At 46.5% G+C, this 10,052-nt stretch overlaps 2 protein-coding genes across 2 annotated transcripts; one reads left to right on the top strand and one right to left on the bottom strand.

Moving 5' to 3' along the window:
• Positions 1-450: 450 nt before the first annotated feature.
• FTJAE_14116 (NACHT domain protein) lies at positions 451-4,617 on the bottom strand (the record flags this gene model as incomplete). The annotated part of the gene is made up of 7 exons (XM_037347323.1): positions 451-672; positions 766-2,395; positions 2,446-3,024; positions 3,458-3,482; positions 3,531-3,704; positions 3,750-4,227; positions 4,279-4,617. 7 exons carry the CDS (start codon positions 4,615-4,617, stop codon positions 451-453), a joined length of 3,447 nt encoding a protein of 1,148 aa, XP_037198868.1.
• Positions 4,618-7,840: 3,223 nt separating this feature from the next.
• Positions 7,841-9,775, top strand: FTJAE_14117 (uncharacterized protein; the record flags this gene model as incomplete). Its single annotated transcript, XM_037347324.1, has 3 exons — positions 7,841-8,042; positions 8,091-8,769; positions 8,818-9,775. 3 exons carry the CDS (start codon positions 7,841-7,843, stop codon positions 9,773-9,775), a joined length of 1,839 nt encoding a protein of 612 aa, XP_037198869.1.
• Between the last annotated feature and the right edge of the window lie 277 nt (positions 9,776-10,052).

Consider the following 10,052-nt stretch of genomic DNA (forward strand, 5'->3'; position numbering starts at 1 on the left):
TAAAGTATTAAAATAAACTTAATAAAGAGTCCCCTAAGTTAAGGCTAAATTTAATATTTTTATTACTTAGGGTTAAGGTCTTGAGTTATCTTTCCTCCCCTAGCCTTGCAATGTCAATCTTTGTCAGTCTCAGCAGTCATTTTCAAAACTCGGATTTCCATACCTCGGCCTGAACTTGGCTACAGTCCGCGCTTGGGATATCCCCATGACGCCTTGGTGACAAACGACCTCCGGTTGATCAGCTGCGAGGTAAGCCTTGATCTACTTCACAAGTATCTAGGTTCTCTCTGCCGGANNTGCAAATAACACTTCTAGCCCATAAGTATCACAACTATCTGTACCAGATTGTTTACTCCGAGACCAGGCTATACACAACAATAGGTAATAGTCAGGACTTTTCTAAGAGGTTCGCTTAAGTTAGCTCATACAGATGGTCTAAAACAAAACTACCTATGACTGGCCTGCTCGTTTTAATCTAGTTAATAGTTCCTCATAGTCCTTTTCACTTTTTAAATCGGCCGGTATTTCTGCAGCTATGCGATCGAAACTAATCACCCGAGCACCATTATCCAGTAGATAGTGTATGATATCAAACGAGCCTCCCTTCGCTGCGAGTACCAAGGGAGTATCTTTAGTATAAAGATCAGGTCTCCCATTAGGAGCAGCGCCTTCCTGTATTAGTATTCTTACCAAATTGCAATCACGACTTCTGATCGCTTCTCGTAATAGTCTGTAGCCACTGTCCTGTGAACTTCCAATACATACGTCTGCTCCGGCTCTGACAAGAAGCTCAATGATATTAACTTCTGGCTTTGAGACTGAAAACGCCGCCAATAGTGCTGTCCTCCGTCGGTATACAAAAGTACCACCATTCTGTTTGTTGACGTTAGCGCATGGTGAGAGCAATGGATAATTGATCTCAACGCCTACATATTGGAGTTCCCATGGCACCGTAGGATATGTGGCGTTGACATCAGCACCTGCGTTAAGGAGGAGTTTTGTGATGTCCCTCTCGCCCCGAGCAGAAGACCACAGCAGGGCCTGACCATTTTTCACGTTAGCCCCCGCGTCGATAAGCAACCTGCAAACCTGAAGACCTTTTGAACCACCCAGTTTTGCCGCTGCGTCCAACTCAGTGTGATATATATCTTCCTGAAGATTCGGGTGTGCCCCCTTCCGTAGAAGATATTCCACAACTTTGACGTGGCCTTTCTCAACAGCCGCTGTGAGAGGCAAGTGATAGGACCAAGCTTGGGAAGTTTCCGTAAAATCCGGCATATTCATGTTCACACCTGCTTCAAATAGCGACTCGATGATCTCAAGACGACCATTATACGCCGCTCTGCGGCATAGTGAAATGAGCTCGGTGTCCCATTTCTTGGCATCCAACATGCGTTGCAGAAAGTTGACATCATTATCTTTCAACACATAGTCGAACAAGGCCGTGTGATATTGCTCACTCAGCTTCGTTGACGCACTGACAATATACAAGATTGCAGAGTGTCTGTTTTGAGTAGCCCAAAGAACAAGGGCTTTGTCGATAGCCTGATGGTCTTCTTCAGATACTGGCGATGCAGCTAGTTCATGCCCATACATTATCATATTCTTCCATAGACTCCATGTTTGGCATTGCCCCTCATCGAAGTTAACCGAGTGTGAGAGCCAATGGGCGGAGGCATATGCAAGAAACGGATGATCAAGTATTATCGTTTCTTGAATAGTTGCATCGCGCGCTCTTGTACACGTAGCAATAGTTCCGCTAATATTAGCTGCCTGTCGCTTGTGACCTCGAACTTTCTGAGAAAGTCCGAGGAACCTAGGCCAATTCCACTCATTGCTGAGGGCCTTCTGGCAGATCTCATCAGGGGCCATTGGCGGCAGAGGTGGCCGAGCTTGGGCTAAAGGTGTCTTGAAGTCATTGAAGTTCAAATAAGTAACGCAAATCTCCCCAATGTGGCGGTCAGCGTCTTGTATGCGAATGTGAAAGTCTGTAAAGTTTGGATTGTCTGACGCAGTGATAAAGAATTGTTGAACGCAGGCGTGGATGAAATGAACTGTCTTTGTCTCATAGTCAATCTCAATGAGACCTTGGAACCAATTGTCGATAAGATGAATTCCGTTCACATATCGATCTCGAATAGTGTGTTCTTGAAGTGGAGTGACCAGACAGCATTCCTCGAGTTGAGATAGCGTCAGGGGCTGTTTTGCCGCTACTATCCACGGAAGAAGTGCTTGAACGATGTTTTTCTTCTCGTCAGAGACTATGCGATCCAGAATCCGGTTGAAGATCTCCGTCAGGTTTCTGGGTAGATTTCTTAAAGCAATTGCTTCGCGGATCTTCTCATTGTTTGGCTGGACGCAGAGATGTCTAAGGATAAGAGTTGCCCAGAGAATCCTATGATAAAATTAGCTTCTGACCGTCATGGCAAGATCTGGGAAACATACATGCCATCCGCGTGCTTTACAAGAGTGTCCTTGATCTCGTTTATGAGTGTCTGATCGCTAACCAGTAACTCTTCGGAATCAAGACACTTTTGCACAGCCTGATCAACGAACTGTGCCATGCCATCTTGGGCAAGAGAGCAATTCATTGAAACTTGTCCTAGGTTGACAGAGGCTCCATTGAAGATTGGATTCGGGTGATCTCGGCTGGTAATGAACAGCTTGGCGTTGACGCCATCGTCCAGCATTGTTTTCAACAGCTTGATGAATGTTTGTCGCTCTTCTCTTTGACACTCATCGATACCGTCCAGTATAACCCATGATGGTGCGCCTTTTCTTGATAGTAAACGCGGCAAGAGCTGAGAAAGTTCCGATGAGATATCTTCGGGCGTATTTTGAATGGTCTCCAAAGCCTGCTTAATATCACCTGAAACATCTTGGATGGTGACCAACTGTCTAGCTAGAGCTCGTAGAATCGTTTCGGGTTTCATTGACTCTGAGTCATCAAATCGTGAGAAAAAAAACGTTACACGGCTCTGAGCGCTAGACCGTTCAGTCAAAAGGTAGTCGATGACACTCGCACTACATTAGTCAGTAGAAACTCAAAATGCCTGGTTTATGAGGCAAAGCTGCCATAAAAATGACTTGTGAGAAAGCTCCTCGACCATTGACTGAATCTCACATCTTACAAACCCAGAGGGTTACAGGAGGCCCTGGGCAGGGTCCCCGAAGAGTCACCGATGGAAGGCCGCCGGCAGGCCCCCTGGAGGGTAGTTCTGAAGTATTCCTTTCTGCAAAGATCGAAGAAAGCCTCCTCTTTCAGATAAATCCCCTCTCTTGGCACTGCAAATAGTTTCAAGAAGGAGCTCGGCAAGAAGGGGCACGGCAATAAGGGGTATAGCAATAAGAGGGGGCGGCAAGCGGAGATATAGCCAGAGAACCGTGGGATCAAGCTAGGCGGACGCATATGCCTCGCTTAGGATGACAGCCTGTCAGGATTGCCTTGTGTACTTACCAGATGATTGACTTCCCTGACCCCACTGTAGAGTGTGAGAGATGCTAGGTTCATAGAAACAGACAAGACTCACTTTTTCCTGAACACCAGAGCAAACCTGGCGTAGTCCCATCGATCCAGCGCTTGAACTCATCGGTGCCAAAGATCCATTCTGCTGATTTGGGGTATCGCTTCTGACGGGCCTGTTTCAGAGGCTTGACGTAGTCATAAGTAGACAAAGAGTCTAGCAGCTTTTGCTTGTTTTCTCCTTTTATATGTTAAACAAATCCTTCTTTTCAAGATAGATACTCACTTTCTACTTCCTCCCTTCTGATAATCTGCAGCCTCTGCATTGTTTCAAGCTCATCGCGCGTGCGGGACATAAAGTGACTTAGCGACCGCCTGGACCGGTCGGCTTGTTCATTCTCTAGTCTTTGGAGCTCGTTGTTTCGATGCTGGGACTGGTCTGCTGCAAGCCTAATCTCCTTGTTGACATTCTTACTGTAACCGCGCAGCTTTTGCAAATCAGAATCAAAGGCTTGCTTAAACGACTGCCAGAATGACGGATTGAGTGGGTTGAGTGGCGAAGTCCACCCACTCCAGCTTTTGGGCATTGCAATGACGCGCCGACAGCACTGGATGATGCAGGCGTTGAAAGTGCACAAGGCATCCTGTAGGCGTTCAGAAGCGGGGAACAGGGCCTGGTATTGCTCGAACCTAGGGCAAATCCTGCCAAGCTCCATACATAACTCAACAAAGGCTTCATAGTAAGATGCAGCATTCAGCATGATCTGCTGATGATTAGTCATGATGATATTACAGGTAGTGAGTCCCACTCTTACCATCATTGTCATTTTCACACTTCCCCAAACCAGAGCTGCAATAGTAGGGCTTGACGAAACCAAGGTATCGATAACAGACGTAAAGTTGTGCACTGCTTGAAGGAAGGGAAAGAGACGTCTGGCGATGCTTTTGCCTTTCTGGTTTTGCCGTTGAAGATCTAACTCAGCTGTGAAGACAAGAACCGCGTCTGTATCTGGCACAGATCGAATGCACTCGAACTCGGCTAGCTGCTTGGGTGTAAGGACGGCCCGAAATGAGTTAATAGCATCTTGCAAAGTCTGATCACCCTTTTTCGGTATAGAAGTTGTAACCGCTTGTGAGGATTGCGTGAGGTCCATTGTGAGGACAACTTTGGATCGGTATGAGGGGTTGAAGGACTGTCAGACTTGTTTTTCAGCTGCGTTTTGAGGAAAGTGAGGCTGAAGCTGCTGATGGAGGGTCGGAAGAGGTTATTCCTTACTCCGAACTGAGACCTGCATGTAAGAGCTGTTGGTGACCTGTCAAGCAGAATGTTTAATACCTCGAGAGCACTCACGCCTGGGAAAACTTTGATAAGATAGAAAGTGACCTGGTCGGCTTTGCATTGAGAAATAAGTGCATTTGTAATCAAATGATTTGCAAGAATGGTATTCAGGTGTGATCTTATCTCTATATAACTTATGACGAATTTCCTAAGTATCTTGAGTAATGGCTTTTTACTGGAGCAATAAGTTAATTATATAAGCAATGAAATTGCCAGAGCATCAATTTATGCCGGATCAGCAATATAGATACAGGGGATATCCGCTAAAATTATGCCCTACGCATTCAACTCATCACGGGAGCAAATTGAGTATGTGGCACCTCAGGAGTAGTGAGGGCGGGGGGACTCGGCCCGGAGGAATACGTTTTGTGACAGGAGCAGCGCAGTCACAGCGGACACCCACTCAAGTGTAGCCCCTATAACTTTTTCGCTGGAGTCATGATCGCAGGAGCATATAAAGATCTGGGGGAATCTGCCGGTCGCCAATCTCATCAGTTTAAGGGATTCCCTCTTTAAGACATGGAATACCAGAGATATATTGATGGTCAAAGTCATTGGGAGAAATGTTTAATTTTCCGCGTCTGCCCTCGTTTCTGGCATATCTAAGAGCATCTCTGGCAATGATATTGCAGAAACCACTAGAGTACAGAGCCTTCAGTAGCGACTCTGTCGCACGAGGAAAGGAGTGATAGAATTTGTTGGAGGGCAGCGAAGATACAGATGGTCAAGCTCTGTCTAGCCCGATCCAGAATGCTAAGCGAAGCGGGAGGAATCTGAATCTAACGGGCACTGCGGTTCATAGTAAAGATATGCAGCATTGCACAATAGTACAGCTAAAGTTATGCAACAGGATTATGAATCCAGAACCCGCGTTGGTCAAGGTCAGAGAGCGTGGCAGCGTATCTTAGCGCGTGATTTCTGATCGCGATTCCCTCACCTGGACCACGCCACTTAGTCTTTTATCGTGAGTAATCTTATAATTCAGTAGTTGTAAATATCCCTACGGTTTTCTCATGTTTTAGCATCCTCTTTTAACTTTTTGTAGAACAACCAATGGCAAAAAGACCAACAGCCCAGAAGGGCAATACCCGTCGTCACCCTGTACGCGATGGACCAGGTCTTTCTGCACGGGCCTTTGAGATCGAGGCATGTTAGGCAGCTTTCTGTACACGTCCAAACGGATGCTTGATATAAAATTATATCGGTAAGGTAGTGCTTGATAGTATACATCTGGAGATATATATTTACTAGAACTGAATATGACCCCGGTCTAAGGTGGACTCTGTTTTACAGTATCGCGTACGCGGAGCTCCGTAGCCCGGGGTTTATAAGATGTGGAACCGATAGCAGAAAGGAATAGGTAGTAAATCTACTCTAAGCTAAAGTGGTCAAAATATACAGGCAAATCTCGGAGTCATAAATAATATCTTTAGGCAGAATCTAAAGGCTAGGAGCTGAATGCCTGGAAGGATCTTATATAGACAAATCTGGAAAAGTCCATAAATCGGAGTTCCGCGCTGAGGCGATGGAAGCCAGTGGGCTGCAATACCCTAGACCTAGAACTCGCCTAATTGTAGAATTCGATTAATCTGAGCGCCAGCTTTGACTGTCCAGCATAACATCTTGCAAGACACTCTTATTGAATGATAGACCTTAATTTGGCTGTTTCCCCTAGTCTTTGGCTTAATAGTAACGGGCGCATAAGTTCCTTTAAATTGATTAACAGAAAGCCGGAATTCTAGTAGCAGATCTGCTGTAAAATAAAAGATTTGAATACGAGTCAATAGTAGGAGGCTTGCTTAATGACTGCATGTCGACGTAAATTGGCAAGCTTGGAACATTGATATAATAGTTAATTGGCTCTACTTTAGTATTAACTGCATCTCTATATGCCGGCGTTCCGCAGCTCAGTTAAGCTCCGATACCTGGGGTTCTGATCTCCAGGGCTCGCTATAGATAAAGAAGAAGTAATCCTTTTTTATATCTAACTTCAGACACAGGGAATGACCTCTTTTTATTTTTATTTTATTATAGAAAAGTAATTCCTCGCCGCAAGCACTGTAAAAGGAGTTGTATAAGACCTAACTAGAGAACTTATTATACAGACCTATATTTCTTAGCAGTCTGACTTGTTCTTTTTACCAGATAGCGTAGACCGCTCTGTAGAGTTATTCACACCCTCAATACCTGAGTGCGTGACAAAGCTAATTGCTTACTGCAGCAGTAACTCATGTGGCTTTTGTAGCGTCCATAAAGTCATCCTGTTCAAGATATCACCCTGCATAAGCCACATATAATCCAGAATCCAGCCCAAGAGCGGGGAGCTGCTTTTACTTTTACCAAGCATCGGACATTTACTACCAGATCTTTTTAGCGAGTAAGTCCAACTAGCTATAACACGCTGTTACAGGGACCTTGAACTACGTATTGGCGACAAAGCGATTTGGCGGGCTCATTTCGTTCGAGGCTCTACGGTGAATGGCACGGTAATGGTTGTTCAGCTTGAAGCCACCTTCAGGTAGCAAACTGGAATCTGGTCAAATCCAGCCTTTGCAGTGGAGCCTCACTGTTCCAGAACGTAGCATCCCGTCTTTTGGGCTTCACTGCAGTTGGCGTGCCCGGATCTCGGATGTCCATTCAGCCCGCCATGGATTGCCATTCTAATGTAGTTGAAGCGTCATTCGTCGCCTGTATGAGGATAATGCTCACTATTATGATTGAGGCTCGGTCTCGACAGAGCCTTGTCTGCAGATGAATCACCACGCTAATGCATTGCATGTGAACTATTGGCAATATTATTCCTTGGGTGTGATGCATTTGTTTTCAGCCATCGTCACATCTACGTTCTCGATCAGGATTACTCCAGCCGCACTCATTTCCCTTACAGGGTAGGGTTTATTGAGCGGCGGGACGTTTGTGACCTGCTACTTATATCACTCGTCTCCAGTGGATGAAGAAAGGCCGAGGCGGCGATCCTTCAGCTTCTGTGGAAAGAATTGTACAAATTATCATTTGTGTTCTATCAGTACTACATCACCATGTACTCTCCAAGAACCTTTCCGCGTACATTCCCATCCGTTTTACTCCTTGTTTGGTTGCTTCTTGGCACCTCGTTTGGACAAAACGATCCAGTCAAAAACTTCTGTCGGAGATGGGGTCACCAGTCAGCTGTCGTGGATCGAAAGCTGTACATTGATGGTGGTTTGATCAACTATGAAGATGCGACAAATAACCTCACTAGTCAGCACTTTTACCCGTCAATTTAGGAGTGTACTAACATCAGCGTAGACACGTTTCTCTCCTTCAATGATCTTGACGCGGTAAACAGCGGTGGAATGCCTCCGTTCCACGCCAATCTCTCCAAGAACGACACGATCCCAAGCGTCAATGGCGGCATTTTATGGGAAGACTCGGTCAATAAGAGACTTTACCTCTACGGTGGCGAATCGTATCAATCGCGTCCTCTATCCTTCGATCTCTACAGCTACGATATCATCTACAATCAATGGGTCTCGTTTGGTGCTCCTCCACAAGAAGTTCAGGCGGCTAGTTATGGTGCCGGTGTCTCCATCTCGTCGAGAGGGGAAGCGTACTACTACGGCGGGTGGCTAAGCAATGCATCAGTCCCCGGTTGGTCGGGTCCGCCGCGAGCATCAAATGGATTGATCAAGTATGAGATGGATTCGAATACTTGGAGCAATATGACGGGACCGGATGATAAAGGACGAGCAGAGGGGGCTATGGTCTTTATTCCAGCTGGGGATGGTGGAATGTTGGTGTATTTTGGGGGAGCTTTAGATCTGTATGGTAATGGAACCTTGACGCCGCAGCCCTTGGATGAGATCTTCCTGTTTGATGTCGCGAATGCGAAATGGTATACACAAAAGACATCAGGCAATACTCCTCAGGACAGACGGCGTTTCTGCGGCGGTGCGACTTGGGCAAAGGATCACTCGAGCTATAATATGTGAGTCATACGGATGGAATGCCAATGGTTAAGAGCTGACTCTTCCAGTTATATTTATGGCGGTGGAGGCTTCCCGCCAGATACGACAGGCTATGACGATATTTACATCTTGACCATCCCAAGTTTCCAATGGATCAGGGGCCCATACCCGACCTACAAGAACGGCACTGGAGCCTTCCCAAAGAGCATGATGAGCTGCAACGTCGTCGACGATGCGCAAATGCTCGTCATAGGAGGCACCTACTCCAACGCTACCGACAAAGTCTGCGACGTACCAGCGATCCAGGGCGCACACAACATGAACCTAGGCAAGCAGAACAAAGAAGATGCAATTTGGGCACTGTATCAGCCCAGCCTGACCACCTACATTGTGCCCATTGACATTCGAACTGCGGTTGGAGGCAATTCTGCGGGTGGCGCTACCACGACAACACCCATCAGCGGATTCGATGCCCCCGACTTGGCTGTGCAGATGGAACGCACTGCAGGTTCGGGCACACGGACTGCGACGCGCGTAACTGGCACCAGCACCAAAAAGCCATCGCCCCCATCAAACACTACCAAGCCATCTTCAGGACTCAGCACTGGAGCGATAGCGGGAATTGCCGTTGGAAGTACAGTGGCGTTCATCCTTGCGCTGCTGGGAGTCGGTTGTCTTGTGTATCAGCGCAGGAAACACTACAGCCAGAACCACGGTGTGGCGGCGCCACCACCACCACCAATGGCTGTGAGTGGTGTCACTGGCTGGACATCCCCTGTATCTCCGTCTTATACCGGAGGACAGGCCTGGCCTGCAAGTCCCCCGTCTGAACTGACAAGTGAGCACCGGTCGCCTGATATGCATTATCAGAGCATCACTCCCAAAAATGATTTTCAAGTCAGTAGGATTGGTGAGGGGGCTCCGCCGGCTGAGTTGGCAGGTGAGGGGAATATGCATGATTATCACTATCACGATAGACAATCGCCGATGGAGGGCGCTTCCCCTTCTAATGACTGGTCGAGATAGCAGTATCTTACATGAGATGAAGATACCACATAGCGTTAATCTCTTAATGGTTGATTGTCTGGCTTGAGTTGTTGAACTTAACAATCTTAACCTTGAATATATCGATGAGGTTGTGAGGAGTTACTTTTGAATACAAATAATACAAGGTTTGATAATAGTTTAAGATGTAATATATAATTATTAATTTATTTTATCCGTACCTTTGTCTTTACTAGCTGTATCTCAAGGTAAGCGATAGACAGCGCTGGATTAAAACTGAGTAACTCACCCTACAAGC

Source organism: Fusarium tjaetaba (genome assembly GCF_013396195.1).
Source record: "Fusarium tjaetaba strain NRRL 66243 chromosome Unknown NRRL66243_c0000550, whole genome shotgun sequence".
Taxonomy (NCBI): Eukaryota; Fungi; Ascomycota; class Sordariomycetes; order Hypocreales; family Nectriaceae; genus Fusarium; species Fusarium tjaetaba.